At 42.6% G+C, this 22,972-nt stretch overlaps 1 protein-coding gene across 9 annotated transcripts in view; it reads left to right on the forward strand.

Annotated features, from left to right (window-relative positions):
• arhgef10 (Rho guanine nucleotide exchange factor (GEF) 10) overlaps window positions 1–22,972 on the forward strand; it is a 216,685-nt gene that overhangs the window by 138,977 nt on the left and 54,736 nt on the right. For all 9 annotated transcript variants that reach the window (XM_059982019.1, XM_059982025.1, XM_059982023.1 and 6 more), the window contains exons 17-19: window positions 1,792–1,937; window positions 13,761–13,936; window positions 22,611–22,726. In XM_059982019.1, the coding sequence (XP_059838002.1) occupies window positions 1,792–1,937; window positions 13,761–13,936; window positions 22,611–22,726 (438 nt within the window). The remainder of the gene's footprint in view (window positions 1–1,791; window positions 1,938–13,760; window positions 13,937–22,610; window positions 22,727–22,972) is intronic.

The following is a 22,972-nucleotide window of genomic DNA, read 5'->3' on the forward strand; positions in this document are numbered from 1 at the left end:
GCATCTATGGAAAAGAGTGCAGTCAACGTTTCGGGCTGAGAGCCTGCAGCAGGATCTTTTCCATAGATGCTGCCTGGCCTGCTGAGTTCCTCCAGCATCTTGTGTGTGTTGTTAGGGTGTGTATTTTTTTCGAGATGCAGCTTGGAACAGGCCCTTCCGACCCAATGAACCACACCGTTCAGCAGCCTCCCAATTTAACTAAGCACAGGACAATTTACAATGACCACTTAACCTTCTGGTCAGTGTGCCTTTGGACTGTGGGAGGAATCTGAAGCACCCAGAGCAACCCCACGCACACACAGGAAGAATGTACATACTTTCTTGCAGAGGATGCCAGAACTAAACCGCATTCCAGAATACTCCAAGCTGTAATAGTGTTGTGCTAACCATTACACTACCAAGGCACCCCAAGTAGCAGGTATGGTGAATAGGATATTGGGTCATCAGTCAGAGAGACGAGTACTACATAAACTCGTCTGTCTCATGGAGTCACAGAGTTATTCACCACACTCTGGCTGAACTTTCAACCAATCTGTACTAGTCTCATTTGTCTGCATGAGGAACATATCCTTCTGCACCTTGTCTATTTAACAGTCTGTGAATGAGCCTCTTAAATGTTCTAGTTATTAAAGACTCCACCTGCTCCTCTGGCTGAGAGTTCCAGATATCAGCCATTCTCTGTGTAAAACTTACTCCTCAAATCCACATGACTTAGAGCAGAATTAAGCTTTTTGGCCCATCAGGTCTGCTATGCCATTCCAATATGGCTGATTTATTACCCCTCTCGGCACCATTTTTTCTTCTCCCTGTAACCTTGACACGTTTCTTATCAAGCACCTTTCCACCATCAAATTCCACTTTAAATATACTCAATGACTTGGCTTCCACAGCTGTCTGTGACAAGAAATTCCACAGATTCACCTCCCTCTGGCTAAACAAATTACTCCTCATCTCTGTTTTAAAGGGATGTTCCTCTATTCTGAGGCTGTGCCCTCTGATCCTAGATTCCCCCACTATGAAAAACATCCTCTGCACATCCACTCTATCCGGGCCTTTCAATATTCAATAAGATTTCAATTAAATCCCTCCTTATTCTTCTGAACTCCAGTGAGTACAGGCCCAGATCCATCAAATGTTCCTCATACATTAACTCTTCATTTCCAGAATAACTCTCATGAATCCCCTCCATCCCTATCCAATGCCACCATATCTTTTCATAGGTAAGAACCCAAAACTGCTCACAATACTCCAGAAGCAGTCAGACCAATGCCTTGTACAGCCTCAGCATCACATTCTTGTTTTTATATTCTAGGCCTCGTGACGATGTGGGGCAGCGCAATAGTGCAGCAGTTAGTGCATCGCTTAAGTGCCAGCTATAAGATCTAGGTTCAATTCCCACCACTGACTGTCAGGAGTTTGGACATTCTCTCTGTGACCACATCAGTGGTGTGGTTTCCTCCCACGTGCCAAAGGCATGCAGTTGTGGGCATGCTATGTTGGCACCAGACATGTGGCCACACTTAGAGCTGCCCAGCAAGGTCCTTGCTGATCTGATTTGATGCAAACAACACATTTCACTCTTTGCTCTGATGTACGTGACAACTGAAGCTAACCTTTGTTTTATAGCAGGGCAGCCAGATGGTAAATCCGACAGTACATCTGTTTGAAATTATACGTGCACGTGTGTGTGTGTGTGTGTGTGTGTGCGTGCGTGCGTGTGTACGCATGTGCGTGCGTATGCATATACATGCTGCATGTATCATTTACATTCTGTTTCTCAATATATTGCAGCTTCTTCGCAGTGGGAACCGATACCTCATCCGGTCGGATGATATGATGGAAACAGTTTACAATGAAAAGGGAGAAATGGTGAAAACAAAGGAGCGTCGTCTGTTGATGTTGAATGATGTTCTCATGTGTGCCACAGTCAGTTCCCGGTATGTATGGGCAAGTCTGCCTGCGCTGCTTTACCGTATCTGTTCCTGTTTGACATTGTTGCTTCGACGTAACAATTCTGGTTCATTTTAACCTGATTCAGAATTTTGTAGTTCTTGACCATCACTTTCTGTGTAAAGTGTTTCCAGAAGCAAGTGAGGAGGATTTCTGTCCAGACTTTCTGCTAAGGTGGTCACATTCTGTTCCTGCCTTATCACCTCTCTCCAACTGACCTCACTGAATTCCTTTTTTCTCCGCATTGTCTGTTCTCTTTCCCGGCCATTTTGAAAAAGTTTACTTTTGCTTGATTGAATTGTCCTAAGGAGTCTGAGAGCACTCAAGGTGACATTTGAATTTATCACACTGTAAATTATTGCCTTATTCCATGCCCAACGAGCGATTGGGTTTTCAGCAGTGCACCGCTGATACCCGTCCATTACTGAATCTCAGTTCTCTCTCCCAGTGTAAAGTTGGGCCAGCAAGGTCAGTCGTGGACCTTGTTCCCCACCGCATCTCCATCCAGATTGTGCAAGATGAGATTCTGATCAAGTCAGCATGAATTCATTGTCACGTGAGGTACAAGTAAAGGGAAAAACTTATTAGCAGCAGCAACACATGCGCCAGGGTAACACACAGAACGTAAACTATACATAAATAATGTAATGGAGTTGAGAAAAATAAAGACTGTGTCTTTATTTTTGCACAATCAGAGATAAACACCTAAAACTCTGACAGACTTCTAAGATGTGTGGTGGCAAGTATATTGACTGGTTGCATCACAACCTGGTATGGAATCACCAATATCCTTGTACGGAAAAGCCTACAAAAGTTGGTAAATACGGCCCAGTCCATCACAGGTGAAGCCCTTCTCAACATTAAGCACATCTCCATGGAGCACTGTCGCAGGAAAGCAGCATCCAAGGACCCACAGCGCCAGATTATTACCCCTCAACCATCAACCTTTGAACCAGGGGGAATAATTTCACTCAACCCATCACTGAACTGGTCTCACTTTCAAGGGATCTTCATCTCATGTTCTCAATATTTATTGCATATTATTATTCTTTGTTTTTGTTTTTTGGGATTTTTTTGCACATTGGTTGTTGTCCAACTTTTAGGTGTGGTCTTTCCTTGATTCTATTATGTTTCGTATTTACTGTGATTGCTCACAAGAAAGTGAATCTCAGAGTTGTGTATAGTGACATAAATGTACTTTAATAATTTACTTTGAACAAGTCTACGGTGATGCAAGAGACGGTGTGTAGTGTACTGTTGCTGAGGTAGGGATAGGGTGTGCAGCTTGGTTCAAGAACCTGATGGTTGAAGGGAAAGAGCTGTTTCTGAATCTGGTGGTGTTCTTGTTCACAATCATACCGAGACAAGGGCTTGGCCTGTGTGGTGGGGATCCTTGATGAAAAATGTCACCCCCATGAGGCATCGCTTCCTGCAGATGCTGTCAAGTGTGCCTTGACAGTGTGCCTGTGATGGACCAGGTTATGTCCACTGTAGTAGTGAGTGACAGAGAGAGACATCGTTGTGGGGTGGGAGCCAATCGAAAAGAAGAAGCCTCGTCAGGAGTGAGTCATAAATTAAAGTTGTGACAGAGAGAGAGACATCATAGCAGAGCAGGAGCCATTTGGGGGGAAAAGGATCAATTTTCATTGGGAATAATTTTTATTTGAGCCGATAAAAAGAAGAGAGGTGCAAGCAGAGTGTTCATTGTTGAAATGGGCCAGTGCTTTGGCTCAATAGGTTTCGGTGAGAACAGGCAGGGTGCTTCTGAGTCATTTGTTAGCATTTATTTTTGATTGTAGGACTTAGGTGTGAGAATTAAAACCAAAGGTATAATGCATTCAGCGAGAAGAGACAAATTAAGTGACTTAGCTGAACGCAAAATTCAGAGGTTTCAGAGAGAGGACACGGGTAAGAGCGGGTGAGCTTTTGTTGTTGTATGTAGGTCCCTAGTCCTTAATTCAGTATAGGCGGGATGGTAGCAAGTGGAATGCTCCTCCTGCGAGGTGTGGGATTCCAGGTCGTCTAAAAGCCTCCCTTTAACTACCCTTGTGGAAAGTGCACCCGACGTCAACTCCTGGGACTGGAGCTGCAGCTGGATATACCCAGGATCAGATCATCCACAAGGCTGAGAACCTCACAGAGGAAACTTTTACTGAGGGTGTCATACCGAGAGTGCAAGCTTCAGACTGGAGGTGGGTGACCACCAGGAGAGGTAAAGGGAGTAAGCAGTCAGTGCAGGGTCCACGTGTGCCATTCCCTTTGAGTAGTGCTGCGCAGGGGAGGGGAGATACCCTACCCAGGCAGAGCAGCAGCAGTCAGGCCAGTGGCACTGTTGCCAGCAGGTTCAGCAGCGAAGGTTAAAGTCAGATAGAGCAGTTGTGGGAGGAGATTTGATAGTTGGGGGAAACAGACAGGAGATTCTGTGGCCACGACAGAGAAGCCAGAATGGTGTGTTCCCTCAAAGATGCTAGGGTCCAGGATGTTTGAGAGTGGCTGGAGGATATTCTCGAGGAGGGTGAGCAGCCAAAGGTCATGGTGCACATTGACGGCAATGACAGGGGTAGAAAGGGATAAGAGATCCTGTGCAGTGAGTCTAGGGGGTTATGAAAGAGCCTGAAGAGTAGGACCTCCAAGGTAGTCATTTCTGGATTACTCCCGATGCCTTGTGTTAGTCAGGCCGGGAATAGATGGCAAATGAGTAGTTGAGGAATTGGTGCAGGGAGAGGGTATTAGGTTATTGGATCATTGGAACCTCTTCTGGGGCATGGGTGACCTGTACAAGAGGGACAGATTGTGTCTGAACTGGAGGGGAACTAATGTCCTGGCTGGAAAGTTCACGAGTGCCACTTCGGGGGTTTTAAACTACTTGGGCAAGGGTATGGGAATCAATGCACCAAGTCAAAAAGTGGACAGATGGAGAGGAAGGTAGATGTCAGGGCCAGTAAAAACAGGCAGGAACAAAGTGTGTATAAATATACACACACACACACACACACGTTTGTATATATAAATATGATAGGACAGAAAGTTAGAAGTGTGTGTATTTTAATGCGAGGAATGTTATGTGTAAAAGTGATTAACTTAGAGCTTGGATCAGTACATGGAACTATGATGCTGTGGCCATTACAGAGATGGTTGAGAGAGGGATGGGAATGGGTAAGTAATGTCCCAGAGTTTCAATGCTTTATAAAAGATACAGAGGGAGATAAAGAGGAGGGGGAAGTTGCAATAAAAATCAGGGAAAATATCACAGCTGCTGTCAGAGGGAACATAATGGAGAGCTTGTCCACTGAGTCTATATGGGTACAACTCAAAAATAGGAAGAAAGCTATCACTCTGATGGCACTGTACTGTAGCCACCACCCCCCCCCCCCCCCCCACAAACCCAACAATGGCCACCAGGACATTCAGGAACACATCTGCAGGCAGTTTAAGGAGAAGTGTAAAAACAATTGGGTTGTTGTCATGTGGGACTTCAACTTCCCTAATATAATCTGGGACCTGAGTACAAGAGGTTTATACAGGACACAATTTGTAATGTACATCCAGGAAGGTTTCTTAATTCAATATGTGGACAGTCCAACAAGAGGAGGGGCTGTACTGGACCTGAGGTTGGACAATGAGTTTGGCCAAGTGACCAACCTTTCAGTGGGTGAGCAGTTAGGGAACAGTGATGAAAAATCCTTAAATTTTAAGATAGATATTGATAAGGATAAGTATGGACTTTGTGGGAGAGTATTAGATTGGAGAAGATCGAATTTTGAGGGCATTAGGCAGGAACTAGAGAGTTAATTGGGAACAGCTGTTTTTGGGCAACTCCATATGGACATGTGGAGGGTTTTTAAAGACCAAAAGTACAGGGCAGCTATGTTGCAATCAGAAGGAAAGACAACAACGGCAAGGTAAGAGAACCTTGGATATCGAGAGAGATAATGAATTTAGTCAAGATGGAAAAGGAAAGCTACCTATGTAAAATTTGTGTAGCTACAATCAAACAAAGCCCTTGAGCATTATAGAGAAGCCAGCAAAGAACTGAAGAAGGGAATACAAAGTACACTGCAGATGCTGTGGTCCGATCAACACGCTGGAGGAACTCAGTAGGTTGGGCAACATCAGTGGAAACGAGCAGTCAATGTTTTGGGCCGAGACATTGACAACTGAAGAAAGGAATTAGGAAAGCCAGGAGGGGCCATGAAATGTCCTTTGCAAGTAGGATTAAAGAAAATCCAATGGCATTCTAAGCGTAGATCAAGAGCAAGAGGGTAGGACCACTCAAGAAGAAAAGGGAGATCATTTGCTTTGATGCAGAGGATGTGGGTGAGGTCCATAATGAGTACTTTGCTACTTTGGATGACATGAAGAATAGGGAGATCAATACCGAGAATATAATATGCTAGAGCATTTAGAGGTAAAGGAGGAGGTTGTGTTGGGTCTGTTAAAAAAAACATGGAGGTGGATGAGTCCCCAGGGCCTGATGGGAAATACCCCAGGCTATTTAGAGAGGCAAGAGAAGAGATTGCTGAGGCTTTGACCAATATCTTCGTGCTCTCTCTAGCCACAGGTGAATTCACAGAGGACTGACAAGTAGCTAATGTTGTTCCATTTTCAAGAAGGGAACCAGCGATAATCCTTCAAACTATAAACTGATGAGTCTCTCTTCAATGGAAGGGAAGCTACTGGAGGTAATTATTTGGGATAGGATTTATTAGCATTTGGAGAACCATGGCCTAATTAGGGAAAACCAGTATGGCTTTTACAGGGTAAGTTATGTCTTATCTATTTGATTGAGTTTTTTTATGGGGTGCGAGGGTGATTGATGAAGGTAGAGCTGTGGGTGTTGTTTACATGGATTTCAACAAGTTCTCCCATGGGAGGCTCATCCAGACGATTAGGATGCAAGAATTGCTGAATTGACCGTTTGGATTTAGAACTCGCTTACTCATAGAAAACAGAGGGAGTGGTCAATAGGAATTATCCTAGCTAGCAGTCTGTGACTAATGGTGTTCTACAGGGATTTGTACTGGAACTTCTGCTGTTTCTGATGTTTATAAATAACCTGGTTGAAAATGTAGATGTGCAGGTTAGTAAGTTTGCAAATGATTAGAAGATTGATAGTGTTGTGGATAGCGCATAAGACTGGCAAAAAAACTACAGTGGTATATGGATCATTTGCAGATATGGACAGAGAAATGGAAGATGAAGTTTAACCTGGCCAAATGTGAAGTGTTGCACCTTGGTCAAATGTAAAGAGACAGTACACTGCTAGGGGCAAGATAGTTTGATAGGGTGGTTACAAAGGCCTATGGCATGCTTGCCTTTATTAGTCCAGGCATTGAATTCAAAAGTCAGAAAGTTATGTTACAGCTTTTGGAGTTTTGCATATAGTTTGGTCACCCTATTAGAGGAAGAATGTCGAGCCTGTGGAGAGGGTACAGATAAGGTTTACCAGGAGGATGCCTGGATTAGTGGGTATGTGTTGTAATGAAAGGTTGGACAAACTTTAGTTGTTTTCTCTGCCAAAGGCTGAGGGGAGATCTGATTGATGTTTATAAAATTGTGAGAGGCATAGATAGAGTAGACGGATAGTGTTTTTTCCCTGGGTTGAAATACCAGAGGGCATTTGGTTAAGGTGAGAGGGTATAATTTCAAAGGAGATGTGAGGGCAAATTTTTAACACAGAGTATTGGGTGCCTGGAGTGTCTGATAGTAGAGGCAGACACATTAGAGACTTTCAGGAGATATTTAGGCAGGCATGTGAATGTGAGGAAAATGGAAGGATATGGATATTTTGTTGGCAGAAGGGACTAGTTTAGTTACCCATTTGATTATTAATTTTTATGGTTCAACACAACATTGTGGGCCAAGGGGTCTGTTCCTGTGCTGTACTGTTCTACGTTCTATGTTCTTGTGTTCCTGTGCATTGGAACTGCTGTACAAGACTTCTGTTGGAATATTTTGTGACATGGCAAAACCGCTGGATTCCCAAGGCAAGGCTCTATTACTTAGGCACTGTGTAATGATTTAATCTGTATGAACAATATGCAAGACACTGATAAAAAAAAATGCTCAAAGTTCAAAGTAAATTTTTATTATCAGAGTACATACATGTCACCACATACAACCCTGAGATTTTTTCTTGCAGGCATACTTAGCAAATCTAAATAACAGTAACTATAAACAAGATCAAAGGACAACAAACTGTGCAAATGCAAATATAAGTAAATAGCAATAAATAACGAGCATGAAATAGCAAGATAAGTGAATTGTTAAGTGACTGTAGTTATCCCCTTTTGTTCAAGAGCCTCATCGTTGAGGGGTCAGTAGCTGTTCTTAAGCATGGTGGTACGAGTCCTGATGTACTTGTACCTTCTACCTGATGGCAGCAGCGAGAAAAGAGCATTGACTGGGTAGTGAGGATCTTTGATAGTAGATGCTGCTTTCCAATGGCAATATTTCATGTAAGTGTGCTTTATGGTTGGGAGGGTTTTACCTATGATGTACTGATGAGCCAATAGCTAATTCCAACTTGTCATGAGGCAGAGTGGAATAGAGAGCATGTCTGTAGGATAGGTACTTTGCTCTGTCGTCAGAAGTGGGAATCCTGGAATTCTTCCAGTCTCCCAGATGGCCACATCTGCACCAGGTGCACCGAGATGCAGCTTCTGAGGGAGCGTGTTAGAGATCTGGAGCTGCGGCTCGATGACCTACAACTTATTAGGGTAAGGAAGCAGGAGATAGGGAGGAGCTACAAGGAGTTAGTCACCCCGAGGCTGCAGAGTTAGATAAGTGGTGACAGTCAGGGAAGGGAAGAGTTCAGATAGTAGAGAGCACCCCTGTGGCCACTTTCTTCAGTAATTGTTATCTCGTTTTGGATTCTGTTGAGGGGGGGTGTAATCTGACAACCACGGTGATCGGGTCTCTGGCATTGAGCTGGGTTCCGTGGTGCAGAAGGGAGAGAAGAAGATGTGGAATGCAGTAGTCATAGGGGATTCCATAGTGAGGGAACAGACAGGAGGTTCTGCCAGCCTGATAGAGGTACCCATATGGTTGCCTTCCAGCTGCCAGGGTATGGGATGTCTGGGATCGGGTGCAGAGTATTCTGAAGGGAGAGGGTGAACAGCCAGAGGTCTTGGTATATGTTGGTACCAGTGACATAGGTAGAAAAAGGGAGGCGATCCTGAAGAGAGAATTCAGGGAGTTGCGTCGGGTGGGTCGGAAGCTGAAAAGCAGGATGTCCGGGGTAGGAACCTTAGGATTGCTGCCTGTGCCACGTGTTAACGAGCACTAGAATAGCATGATCAGGCGTATTAGTGCGTGGCTGAGAGACTGGTGAGGGGGCAGGGCTTCAGATTCCTGCATCATTGGGGCATCTTCTGGGAGGGGGGGTAAGACCTGTACAAAAAGGACAGGTTACACCTGAACCCAAAGGGGTCCAATATCCTAACAGGCAGGTTTAATCCTGTTAGGGAGGGTTTAAACTAATTTGGCAGGGGAATGGGAACTGGAGTGATAGGGCTGAGGAAGAGGAAAACAAAAATGAATCAAAGATAATTTCTATCAACACAGATGATAGAAAGGACAGGCAGGAGATGAGGCATAATCACAGCCAGTGGGATGAGTTACTGGGCAATAGAGGCATGATGCAGTTAAAACAGAAAGTAACAAATACTGGACTGAAAGTGTTATATATAAACACATGCAGCACAAGAAATAAAATAGATGATCCTGAAATTCAGCTACAGATTGGCAAGTATGATGTTCTGGCCATCTCTGAAACTTGGCTAAAGGATGGCTCCCATTGGGAGCTGAACGTCCAAGGATATATGGCCCTGTGTATAAGAAATAATATTAAATCATTAGAAAAGGATGACATAGGATTGGAAGGTGTAGAATCTCTATGGGTTGAGTTAAGAAATGGCAAGGGTAAAAGGACCATAATGGCAGTTGTATACAGGCCTCCAAACAGAAACTAGGATGTGAATTACAAATTACAACAGGAGACAGAAAAGATGTGTCAGAAGGGCAATGTTAGGATATTTGTTGGGGATTTTAACATGGAAGTGGATTGGGAAAACCAGGCCAGTACTGGACCTCAAGAGAGAGAATTTGTAGAATGTCTAAGGGATGGCTTTTTAGAACAACTTGTTGGTGAGCCCACTGGGGGATTGGCTGTGCTGGATTGGGTGTTGTGCAATGATCTGGAGGTGATAAGAGAGCTTAAGGTTACGGAACTCCAAGGGAACAGTGATCACAATATGATTGAGTTCATTTTGAAATCTGAGAAGGAGAAACTAAATTCCAATGTGTCGGTATTTCAGTGGAATAAAGGAAATTACAATGGCATGAACTGGCCAAAGTTGACTGGAAAGGAACACTAGCAAGAAGGACAGCAGAGCAGCAACAGCTAGAGTTTCTGTGAAAAATGAGGGAAGTGTAAGACATATATATTCTTAATGAGAAGAAGGACATTATCGTGGCTGACAAGTGAAATCAGAACCAAAGTAAATCAAAGAGAGGGCATCCAATGAAGCCAAAGCTACAGAGAAGACAGAGGATTGGGAAGCTTTTAAAAACTTGCAGAGGGAAACTAACAAGGTCATTAGGAAGGAAAAGATGGATTATGAAAGGAAGCTGGCAATTAATATCAAAGAAGACACTAAAAGCTTTTTTTAAATATATAAAGGGTAAAAAAGAGTTCAGAGTAGATATAGGACAATAGAAAATGATGCTGGAGATATTGTAATGAGAGACGCAGAGATGGCAGAGGAACTGAATGCATATTTTGCATCAGTCTTCACAAAGGAAGGCATCTGCAGTATACTGGACATTCAAGAGTGTCAGAGAAGTGAAGTATGTGCAGTGAAAATTACGACTGAGAAGGTGATCAGGAAGCTTAATGGTCTGAGGGTGGATAAATGTACTGGACTTGATGGAATGTGCCCTCGGGTTCTGAAGGAAGTAGCTACAGAGACTGGGGAGGCATTAACAATGATCTTTCAAGAGTCAACAGATTCTGGCATTGTACCGGATGACTGGAAAATTGCAACTGTTACTCCGCTAATTAAAAAGAGTGGGAGGCAGCAGAAAGAAAATTGTAGATCTGTTAGCCTGACATCAGTGGTTGAGAAGTTGTTGGAATTGATTGTTGGCAATGAGATTATGGAGTGCCTGGAGGCACATGAAAAGATAGGCCAAAGGCAGCATGGTTTCCTGAAAGAAAAATCCTGCCTGACTAACCTACTGCAATTTTTTGAGGAAATTACAAGCAGGGTAGACAAAGGAGATGCAGTAGATGTGGTGTACTTGGATTTCAGAAGACCTTTGACAAGGTGCAGCACAGGAGGCTGCTTAACAAGATAAGAGCCCGTGGAATTACAAGGAAGTTACTAGCATGGGTGGAGCATTGGTTGATCGGCAGAAAGCAGAGAGTGGGAATAAAAGGATCCTATTCTGGCTGGCTGCCCGTTACCAGTGGAGTTATAGGGGTTGGTGTTGGGACCGCTGCTTTTTATACAGACAGACAGACATACTTTATTGATCCCGAGGGAAATTGGATTTCGTTACAGCTGCACCAACCAAGATTAGTGAAGAAATATAGCAATATAAAACCATAAATAATTAAATAATAATAAGTTAATCATGCCAAGTGGAAATAAGTCTAGGTCCAGCCTATTGGCTCAGGGTGTCTGACACTCCGAGGGAGGAGTTGTAAAGTTTGATGGCCACAGGCAGGAATGACTTCCTATGATGCTCAGTGTTACATCTCGGTGGAATGAGTCTCTGGCTGAGTGTACTCCTGTGCCTAACTAGTATATTATAGAGTGGATGGGAGTCATTGTCCAAGATGGCATGCAACTTGGACAGCATCCTCTTTTCAGACACCACCATCAGAGAGTCCAGTTCCACCCCCACAACATCACTGGCCTTACGAATGAGTTTGTTGATTCTGTTGTTGTCTGCTACCCTCAGCCTGCTGCTCCAGCACACAGCAGCAAACTTGATAGCACTGGCCACCACAGCCTCGTAGAACATCCTCAGCATCGTCCGGCAGATGTTAAAGGGCCTCAGTCCTTTACGATGTATGTCAATAATTTGGACTATAGGATTAATGCATTTGTGGCTAAATTTGCCAATGATACAAAGATAGGTGGAAGAGCGGGTAGTGCTGAGGAAACAGAGAGCTTGCAGAGAGACAGATAGTTTAAGGGAATGAGCAAAGAAGTGGCAAATGAAATGTAATGTTGCACTTTGGTGGAAGAAATAAATGGGTAGACTACTATTTGGATAGAGAGAGAGAATTCAAAATGCAGAGATGCAAAGGGACTTGGGAGTCCTTGTGCAGGATACCCTAAAGGTTAACTTCCAGGTTGAGTCAGTGGTGAAGAAGGTGAATGCAGTGTTGGCCTTCATTTCTAGAGGATGTGATGTTGAGGCTCAATAAGGCACTCGTGAGGCCACACTTGGAATATGGTGTGTAGTTTTGAGCTCCTTATTTTAGAAAGGATATACTGACATTGGAGAGGGTTCAGAGAAGATTCACAAGAATGATTCCAGGAATGAAAGGGTTACCATATCAGAAACATCTGGCAGCTCTTGTGCTGTATTCCCTGGAGTTCAGAAGAATGAGGGGAAGATCTTTTAGAAACATTCCAATGGTAAAAGACCTGAACAGATTAGATATGGCAAAGTTATTTCCCATGGAAGGGGATTCTAGGACAAGAGGGCATGACTTCAGGATTGAAGGACGTCCATTTAGAACAGAGATGCAGAAAAGTTACTTTAGTCAGAGGGTGGTAAATCTGTGGAATTTGTTCCCACGAATGGCTGTGGAGGCCAAGTCATCAGGTGTATTTACTGGGTTTTTGGATAGATGGATTTTTGATCAGCCAGGGCATCAAAGGGTATATAGGGTGAAGGCAGGGGAGGAGAATGACTGGAGGAATTGGATCAGCCATGATTGAATGGCGGAGCAGATTTGATGGGCCAAATGACCTACTCCTGCTCCTATATCTTACATCTTATGCTATCTTCTTGCCCCAACCCTGCCACTTCTTGCACTGCTGCTCTCGTTCCCATTCCCCTGCCACTCTAGTTTAATTCCTCCTGAGTAGCATTAGCAAACCTCCCGGTGAGGATATTTGATCCCCTCCAGTTTTATTTGAAACTGAAATAAATTCAAAAGGCCTGCAGTGGTCCACTTGGTGACTTGAGATTGTCATGGTTAGTCATGTTGCTTTCCTCTTCCAGAATTTCATAGTAAAGTTTATAGCGGTATCTGCAGTGATCTGTATTTTCATGAAATCATTGTAAACTGGAAAAATCTATCTAAGGGATAGATAGATAGATCTAACTATCTAATGGTATAGCATACAGCTAGAATTCATGTAGCCCGTGTGTGTCTATATGTGGCTTCAGTGATTTGGATGTGTGTGAGATGATATAGAATGTTACAGCACCGGAATCAATGACATTCAAGATTCAGAATTGTTTAATGCCATTTCCAAAACACGAGGGTAAAGAAGAATGAACTGATTGTTACTTGGGATCCGATCCAGCATAAAGAACACAATAAAAAGACGAGAAAAAAAGCACTATAAATATAAAATATTAAAGCATCTGTGCTGACCATACACAATGAACTCCGTGCCTCAGCTAATAAAGGGAAGCGTGCTGTCCACTTTCTTTACTGCCCCATTGACCTGTGCAGCCTCTTTCAGAGAGCTAGACATGGCACGGTTCAGTCTCTCTTTTAACAAGACTGTTCAGCAGTGGTACCTGTCTTTGTGCTTACTCACCCAGTTTCATTTCAGACCACAGCATGATAGCAGTGGGGCAGTGTCTTCGGGATTGAGGTACTTACTGAAGTGGAGCGTCCCGCTGAAGCAGGTCGAAGTGGTCGAGTTCAGGAACAGTGAGGATCTGGCAGAGAAGAATCGGTTTGTGCCACCACACCCTGGAGAAAAGATTATAATTAGCACAAAGCCAAGTAAGTCCACTTTCCAGCTTCGATTCCTCTGCCTGGTGACTGATATCCCACTCACTGATATATAAACCTATGCCACATAGAATATATTGTATAACTCATGAACACGTAGACCACTTTATTAGTTATCTCCGGTTACTACTAAGGTGGTCTTGGAGTGTATTTTTGTGGTCTTCTGCTGCTGTAGCCCATCCACTTCAAGGTTTGACGTGTATTCGGAGATGTTCTTCTGCACACTACTGTTGTAATGCATGGTTAATGAGTTAGTGTCATCTTCCTCTCAACTTGAAACAGTCTGGCCATTCTGCTGTGATACGCATCAAAGACAAAGCATTTTCATCCACAGAACTGCCACTCACTGGACGTTTTCTTTGTGTTTCTCAACCCATTCTTTGTAAACTTTAGAGACTGTTGTGCATAGAAAATCCCAGGAGATCAGCAGTTTCTGAGATACTCAAACCACCCCATCCGGCACCAATGACCATTCTACAGTCAAAGTCAATTTGATCACATTTCCTTCCCAATTGGGCATTTGGTCTGAACAACAACTGAACCTCTTGATTATGTCTGCATGCTTCTCTGTACTGAGTTGTTGCCACGTAGTTGGCTGATTAGATATTTGCATTAGTGAGCAGGTGTACACTGTAGATAATAAAGTGGCCATGGTGTGTATAACTGATGTGTAAACCTACTCCACATAGAATGTACAGAATAATAGACAATTGGGACCTCATCAGTATAAGGTGTAGTCTGCTTTGTGAATGCAGATTACCAATAAGGAGATTAAAATATGTTGGTTTAATCCGCTTTTTCAGTGAAATTTAGTTGTTATAATGTGCCCAGCCTGTGCTTGTTTCAGTGTTGACAACCTTTTGCCCAGATGTAAAATTAGAGCACATGAAGTCTGTCAATCAGTGTCAGTCTTTCCTTTTAGCTAATGTTGGTTCTGCCTCTGTGCACTGAATTGTTAATAAAACATGAGCTTGTATAGATAAAAACAGAAAATGCACATCAACGATGCTGTCTGGCCTGCTGAGTTCTGCCAGCATTTTGTGTTTTTATTTATTTCCAGCATCTGCAGATTCACTCGTGTTACCTATGAGCTCGAATGGAGTTGGGGAGATCTGTCCCTCACCAGGAATGCAGATGCAGCAGACCTACACACTGCTGTTGTGCCAGGTAGAGCCAACTCCAGGATGGGTCAAGGCTACAACAAAGTGACAGTGAATGTCATAGAGCACTACAACACTGAAGCAGGCCATTTGGCCCACCTAATCCATGCCAAACTATTGGTTTACCTAATCCCATTGACTAGATACGAACCATAGCCCTCCATACCCCTCACATCCATGTACCTATCTAAATTTCTCTTAAAAGTTGAAATCAAGCTCGAATCCACCACTTCCATTGGCAGCTCGTTCTACACTCCCATTGCATCCAGAACATCACTCTTTGGTACGTTAAACTTGTCTTCCCACAGAGAAGCTCAACACAAAATGGTTCTTCAGGAACTCAACTATTTCCACATTACCCAATGTTAATTTCTCTCTGTCATCGTCCAAGGGACATGTGTTCATTTTAGCCACCGACTTCCACTTTATATAATCGTTAAGAATATTACTTTCTTTGTATTTTGTGCCAGTTGTCTTTCATAATATATCTTCCCTTGCCTTATTTCTTGCTTAGTTGTTCTTTGTTGCTTTTCAAGTCATTAAATGCTCCTAGTTATCCAGAGCCTCCTCTCCCCATCCTAACTGTCCTTGTTTTAATTGGAATATACTTTTGTTGAGCATTGTGAAAGATCTCCTCGAAAGTCATCCATTGTTCCTCAACTGTCTATGTAACTTCTGTTCCCAGTCTGTGCTAGCCATTTCCTCTCTCACCCCATTGTAGTTACCTTTGTTGAGAAATAATTGTAATTAAACAGATTATTGATCATGGAACAGGGTAAAACGTTGGCACAACATTGTGGGCTGAAGGGCTCTTACTGTGCTGTACTATCTTATATTCTGTGTTTTCCCAGGGGTTAATTGGCTAATACAAGGGGGCAATACATTTTAAGGTGTTTGAAAAAAAATAGTGCAAAAATGTCAGAAGTAGCTTTTCCACAGTAAATGATGGTTGGGTGGAATGCCTTGTCAGGCATGGTGGTAGAGCAGCTTACATTAGGGATATTAATCAGACTCTTAGAAAGGCACTTCAATGGTAGAAAAATGAGGGCTTTGTGAGAAGAAAGGATTAGATTGATTTTAGAGTAGTTTAAAGGGTCAGCACAATATTGTGGGCTGAAGGGCCTGTATTGTGCTGTAACCTTCCAGACAAACAGACGTACTTTATTGATCCCGAGGGAAATTGGGTCCATCTTCTAAATAGAAATGCAAAGTAGTGAAATGCCAATTAGTAGGAAATTTCCAGTTGATTAGCAGTGGTATGGTTCAGAGAAGCGCTGATATCCAACATAACTGGTTGGTTCTGATATGAACAGGGAGAGAACAAATTACTTCAACTCGTAGACAGACAGGAAGTCTGCAGTGGGTCTACACACAGATGCTACTCCTCAATAGAACAGTAGTGCAGGGTACAGACAGGTCAGAGTGGGGGTTGGGTGGAGAATTAAACTGCCCTGTACTGAAAGCTCTGCATCACTCCTGCAGGTTAATCACAGGACCCTGACAAAATGGGCCACCCAGTCAGGGTATGGTTTCTCGGTGGTAGAGGAAACTATACTGTAATTAGTGCTGCCTTTCAAATTAATGTCTTTAACAGTGAATCTTATTGAAATTTTCCTGTAATGAATTATAAAATAAAATTGGCTCTGTCATTCCACTTATTGAATGTCACAATGTCTTATTAATGGATTTTGCCAATTTTATGGTATCAATGGAATTTAAAGAGATGGTTTATTTCATTCAAACTAAGAAATGCTCCATGAAGTTAATTTCAGACTGTTATGCTTCTATTTTTTAAGGTCAATTCTAACAGGAAATATTTACAGTCTGACACAGCATATTCCTGGATCCATTGTGCCAACTCATTTGTTTTGTTCCCCTTCACTTCCAAGTTTGTGATAAAATAAAACAAACTTGACAGATGAGCTATTGACTGCCAATGAATCACTCTTGTCAGGACCAGAAGCAAATCAAGAGTTCTAGTACAATGGAATGCAGCATATTCACTCTGAGGAAGCCTTTTGCAGAATTTCAGTATACCAAGTACCCTCAGGTATACATTGCAAGGTGTGATAGACAACTCTTTTCACAAAGTTGTGAAGAATGCAGCTATTCAGACAAACCTTTGCTTTCCTTTTAATTATTAAGTCATAGAGCCCTACAGCACAAAAAAAAGCCCATCAGTCCATCTAGTCCATGCTGAACCATTACTCTACGTAATCCCATCAACCCATACCTGGATCATATCCCTCCATACTTCTCCCATCCACGTATTTGTCCAAACTAATTGTCTAAACTAAGGTCGAACCCACCTCCACCACTTTCACTGGCACCTCATTCTGCACTTGCACCACCCTTTGAGTGAAGAAGTTCCCCTTAAATATTTCACCTTTCACTCTTTACTTATAAGCTCTGTTCTTGTCTCACCCAAATTCAAGCTCAGGAAAAAGCCTGTCTGCTTTTACTCTATTTCTACCCCTTACGATTTATACAGTCCTATTAACATAATTTCTTTAATCTCTGTAACTATATTTATTATTTCTCCTGGTTGCATGCAACTTAACATATGACAACATATAACAATTACAGCACGGAACTGGGCCATCTCAGCCCTTCTAGTCCATGCCGAACACTTACTCTCATCTAGTCCCACCTACCTGCACTCAGCCCATAACCCTCCATTCCTTTCCTGTCCATATACCTATCTAATTTTTCTTTTTAAATGACAAAATCGAACCTGCCTCTACTACTACTACCGGAAACTTGTTCCACACAGCTACCACTCTCTGAGTAAAGAAGTTCCCCCTCGTGTTACCCCTAAACTTTTGCCCCTTAACTCTCAACTCATGTTTACATCAACCAGTTTTTTTTTAAATCTCAGTTATATAATTGTGAATCTAAAACAGAAAGAAAGATTTGGTAAATGTTGTAGAATCACTTTACATTACATTGTGCAAATAAAGTCATAACATTAACTGGTTGAGATTTAAATACTTAGTTTTATTTTTTAAATGCATAATGTAAATGCTGTAATGAAGCTTGTTAATATTATACTCAGTGACCTCTTTATTAGCTACAACTGTATGTCTGTTCGTTAATGCAAATATCTAATCAGCCAAGCATGTCAGCAACTCAGTGCATAAAAGCATGCAGACATGGTCATGAGATTCAGTTGTTCAGACCAAATCAGAGTGGGGAAGCACTGTGACCTGCATGACTTTGACTGTGGAATGATTGCTGGTGTCAGATGGGGTGATCTGAGTATCTCAAAAACTGCTGATCTCCTGGGATTTTCACATACTACAGTCTCTAGAGTTTACAGAGAATGGTGCAAAAAAACACAAAAAGGCATCCAGTGAGCAGCAGTTCTGTAGGCAAAAATGCCTTATTATTGAGAGTGGTCAGAGGAGAATGGCCAGACTAGTTCAAGCTGTCAGGATGGCGACAATAATTATAGTGTTGTGTAGAAGAGTGTCTCTGAATGTACAACACTTGGCACTTTGAAGTAGATGAGCCACAGCAGCAAAGGGCCACAAACTTACACTCAGTGGCCACTTTTATAGGTGCATGAGTTACATGATAATGTGGCCACTGAAATGTAGTCCTAATATGCATCATGAGGGCCCGATATTCTCCAGCAAACTGACACTCACTCTGAGCAAGATCTCCCGTCTCTGCTGAGTTATTTTTGTTGCTTTAAGGATGAAGAAACACATCCTGCGTTTACAGTTGGGGAAGAAAACCTTTGATAAATCTCCCTCTTGCTATAAGCTCTTTTGTATTCTATGTAATAAATGGCCAATTTGTTATTACGGACAGGATTGCAAGTAAAACAGTGGTTTCTTTGTGCACTCTATAAATTACCATGCAAGGCACAGCGAGTATATGGGCCTGGTCACCACAAGTTCAGACCCTGCATTAAATAGTTCAAGAATGAAGATTCAAGATTGTTTAATATCATTTCCAGTGCACAAGTGTAAAGGAGAATGAAATAGTTGCTACTCCAGATCCAATGCAGCTAAAAAACACAATAAGATTAAAAAAAAACAAGAATAATAAAACACAATAAATGTAAATACATAAGATAACTTATAAGCATAGATTGATTGTATGTCTTTGAAGTGACATGAGGCACAGGAGTGTCTATACACTAGGTGACTGGCAGGAAATGATAAAGTCATAGATGTTGGAGTTGTGGAAGGATCAAAATAGTTAATGAGGTTGAAACTTATTAGTGTAAATTGAAGAGACGGTCCCATACATGGTCTGTACTGAAGTTATTCATTGAGAACATATATTTCTATGGTGCTATGACAAAGTGTTTGATTGTATGGCTGACGTGAGAAATACCTCACCTTCAGTCCCATTAACATCTTGTTAGATAGTAAAGTTTCCCAATGTTTTATCATGTTTTTGAAGTTGATATAACAGTAACAAAAATGGAACCTTTCAGTCTCAAGTCATTATTCTGTTGGAATTCATTATTTTGAAGCTATTTGAAAGGGAAGTTTTTTTTTAATGTGTGGATGGAATTGAACAATCATCCCACAGTAAAGATTAAGATTGGCTTTATTTATAAAATCAGACTGAAATGCTTCTGTCCCCTGGAGCAACACACACAAACTGCTGGAGGAACTCGGTAGGCAGCATAGAGTAAACAGCAAAGAGTAAACAGTCAATATTTTGGGCCGAGACCCTTGATCAGGACCCCCATCATGCTTCTGTCCCCCTTCAAGAAGGCCTTAAAGCTCTCTGCTTCTTTCTCGATATAAAAGCCAACCAGTTACCCTGCACCACCACCCTCCTCCATCTAGTAGAATAGGTCATCACCCTTAACAATTTTCCTTCAGCTTTTCCCATTTTCCCCAGACTTTAGGATTGTTCCAAGCCTTCCCCTGTAATGCTCCCCTATTCTTCCTTCACTACATTGACAATTGCATTGGTGCTGCTTCATGCACCCATGCTGAGCTCTTCAATTTCATCAACTTTGCTTCCAACTTCCACCCTGCCCTTAAATTCACCTGGTCAAGAGCCCAGCAATCTCATCTCTTGACTCTTTCAATAACCTGAGGCCATCAGGCCCTGAGGACATCCAGCTTAATGACATTAGCAGGTCCAACACTTCCTCCTCCTTGACCTTTAAATGTCCTAACATATTTATCCTGTACATTGGTGAGACCTGTTGTAAATTGGAGGACTGTTTTATTGAGCACCTTGACAAAAGTTGGTGCAACTGCCAAAAGCATAGCTTCCCAGTGGCCAAATATTCTAATATCCGTTTCTGTTCCAACTTGTTAATCCTCGGCTTCCTCTTGGGCACGATGAGGCTGCCCTCAGGGTGGAGGAACAGCACTTTATGTTCTGTTTGAATAGCCTCCAACCTGACGGCATGAATATCGATTTCTCCTGGTTTTTTTTTTAAATATTCTCTTCCCCTGTTCTTCTATTCCTCACTCTGGCCTCTTACCTCTTTTTACCTAACTATCACCACCGCCTGGATCTCCTCAACCTTTGCTTTCTCCTATGGTCCACTCTCCTCTCCTATCGGATTCCTTCCTGTCTGGCCCTCTACCTTTCCTACCCACCTGGCTTCAGTTGACAGCTTCTAGCTGTCTTTCTTCCCCTTCCCACACCTTTTTATTCTGGTGTTTTCCCCCTTCCTTTCCAGTCCTGAAGAAGGGTTGACCCAAAATACCCACTGTTTATTCATCTCCATTAATGAATGGGCCTGACCTGCGCGCGCACGTGTTTAATGCATTATTTGCATCAAATTAAATCAGCGAGAATTTTGCTAGGGGTGAGCATGCAGTTGTCTCCATGCTTCTGGTGTCAACATAGCATGCCCACAACTCACTAATTCTAGTCAGTACATCTTTGGAATGTAGAAGAAAACACAAGCATTCAGTGGAAACCCAGGCGGTCACGGGGAGAATGTACAGATTCCTTACAGACAGCACCAGAATTGAAACAGGGTCAGTGGTGCTGTAATAGTGTTACAAGTTCAGGTTCCAGTTTATTGTCAATCAACCATCTGTCTGATACCACTGAATGAAGCAATGTTCATACAGATGAAGGTACATAATACTCCACATATAACTTGCATACAACACATAAAGTGATGTTACTACAAATAAATTAACAAATAATAATGTACATTTTACGACACAAGTAAATCATATCACGCTACTGCCACTTCGTATGTGATGAGACCTGTCTAGAGGCAGGGAGTTCAGTAGTCTCATGACCTTTAGGGAAGAAACTGTTTCTCATCCTAGCAGTCCTTGTCCCAATGCTACAGTACCTCATGCCTATTGGTAGGGGTTTGGACAGATGTGAGGGATCACTGACAATGTAAGGGCCCTGCTTGCATAGTGCTCCTGATAAATATCTGTGATGGGTACAAGTGAGACCCCAGTGATCCTCTTAGCAGTCCTCACAATCCTTTGTTGGGAGTTGTGGTCAGATGCCTTGCAATTCTGTTATTGCAAGACAAATTAGAAGGCCAGAAAATTAGACCTCTTAACTCTCTCCACGGAAAAGCCATTTATGCACTATGAGGAGTAGTCAGTCTGCACCTTCCTAAAGTCCACAATCGTCTCTTTGCTCTTGCCAGCACTGAGACTCAAGTGTACACAACCACTAGACTGCTGTGCTGCCCCCTTATTGAATCTTGTTGAAGTGAGTGATGGGGAAGCCCTGATGTAATGAGCTCTCTAGCTCCATCACTATCACCAGTTTGGGTTTGCTCAAGCAAGGTCTTCTCAAGTATGTAGTAATGGCCACCCAGACACTGGTGTCAGTTCCACTGAATTGTCCCTGGCATTCTGTGTTAACCAGGCTGCTGCTGCTTTCTCTGCAGAGCAGTGTTATTTTGTAAAGGTGTGTGATTCCATCATTAAGTCAGCGGGGTTTTAATCACTCTGATGGGAATCTCAATGCCTTTGTTGCTTTTCATTAGGGAGTTCTAAACTATGCTGTACCAGACTTATTACTGTCCCACAAAGAGAACCATGTCTTGGCATCATGCTAAGTACAAACCTCATGGAATGAAGGGCCTGTTCCTGTGCTGTACTGTTTGATGTTGTGATGTTCTGTGTATGTCCATCAGCCAACCTCAGTATCCGGGTCCCTGAACCAACCATTCTTGGACCATGGACATTCAGACATTGTAGGATGGTGATCCTCCTATGGAGGTAGAGTGCCAAAGGACCCTCTGCATATACGTTATACAAGGGTAGGAAGTGTTACAGCACCAAGAGAAAGTTAACATACAAATTGGTCTTCAATTTACAGACAGAAGAAGCTTGAGAGACTGGTGAACCTGTGTGTAATTTAATTTATTTCCCATACGATGACATTGTGACTTCAGTCCATGGAAGAATAAAAAAACTATCTGTTCTGAACCATGTTGTCTAGCCATTCATAGCCAGGCTCTGTTGCATTCAGTGGGATGTTCTAGTGTCCTCCATGGTCTCTGTCACAAACATATTTCTATTTCATTCTTCCAGATAAGCTGTACATGGGACCATGCCAACTGTATCAGGACCTGGAGAACCTCATGCATGACTTAAGTGTGGTTGGCCAGATTTCACAGCTGGTTGCTACTTTGAAAGGAAATTATCAGGTACAGTAGAACTTCATTCTTTCTCTCAAAATGTTTTTTTTTCTGCAACCCAAGGCATTTTCATGATCATCTTCTCAGTGACATTGACGCACTTAACCGAGACTGTGTGACTGATTTTCAGAACACAGATGTCCACAGTGACCATCCCCAGCTCTGCCACAACCAAGATTTTGTCACTCTGACACCAAACTGTTAACTGTTTACCTGTGCTAAGCTTTACAGCATGCAATTAACTTAAACCAAAAT

Source organism: Hypanus sabinus, chromosome 10 (genome assembly GCF_030144855.1).
Source record: "Hypanus sabinus isolate sHypSab1 chromosome 10, sHypSab1.hap1, whole genome shotgun sequence".
NCBI lineage: Eukaryota > Metazoa > Chordata > Chondrichthyes > Myliobatiformes > Dasyatidae > Hypanus > Hypanus sabinus.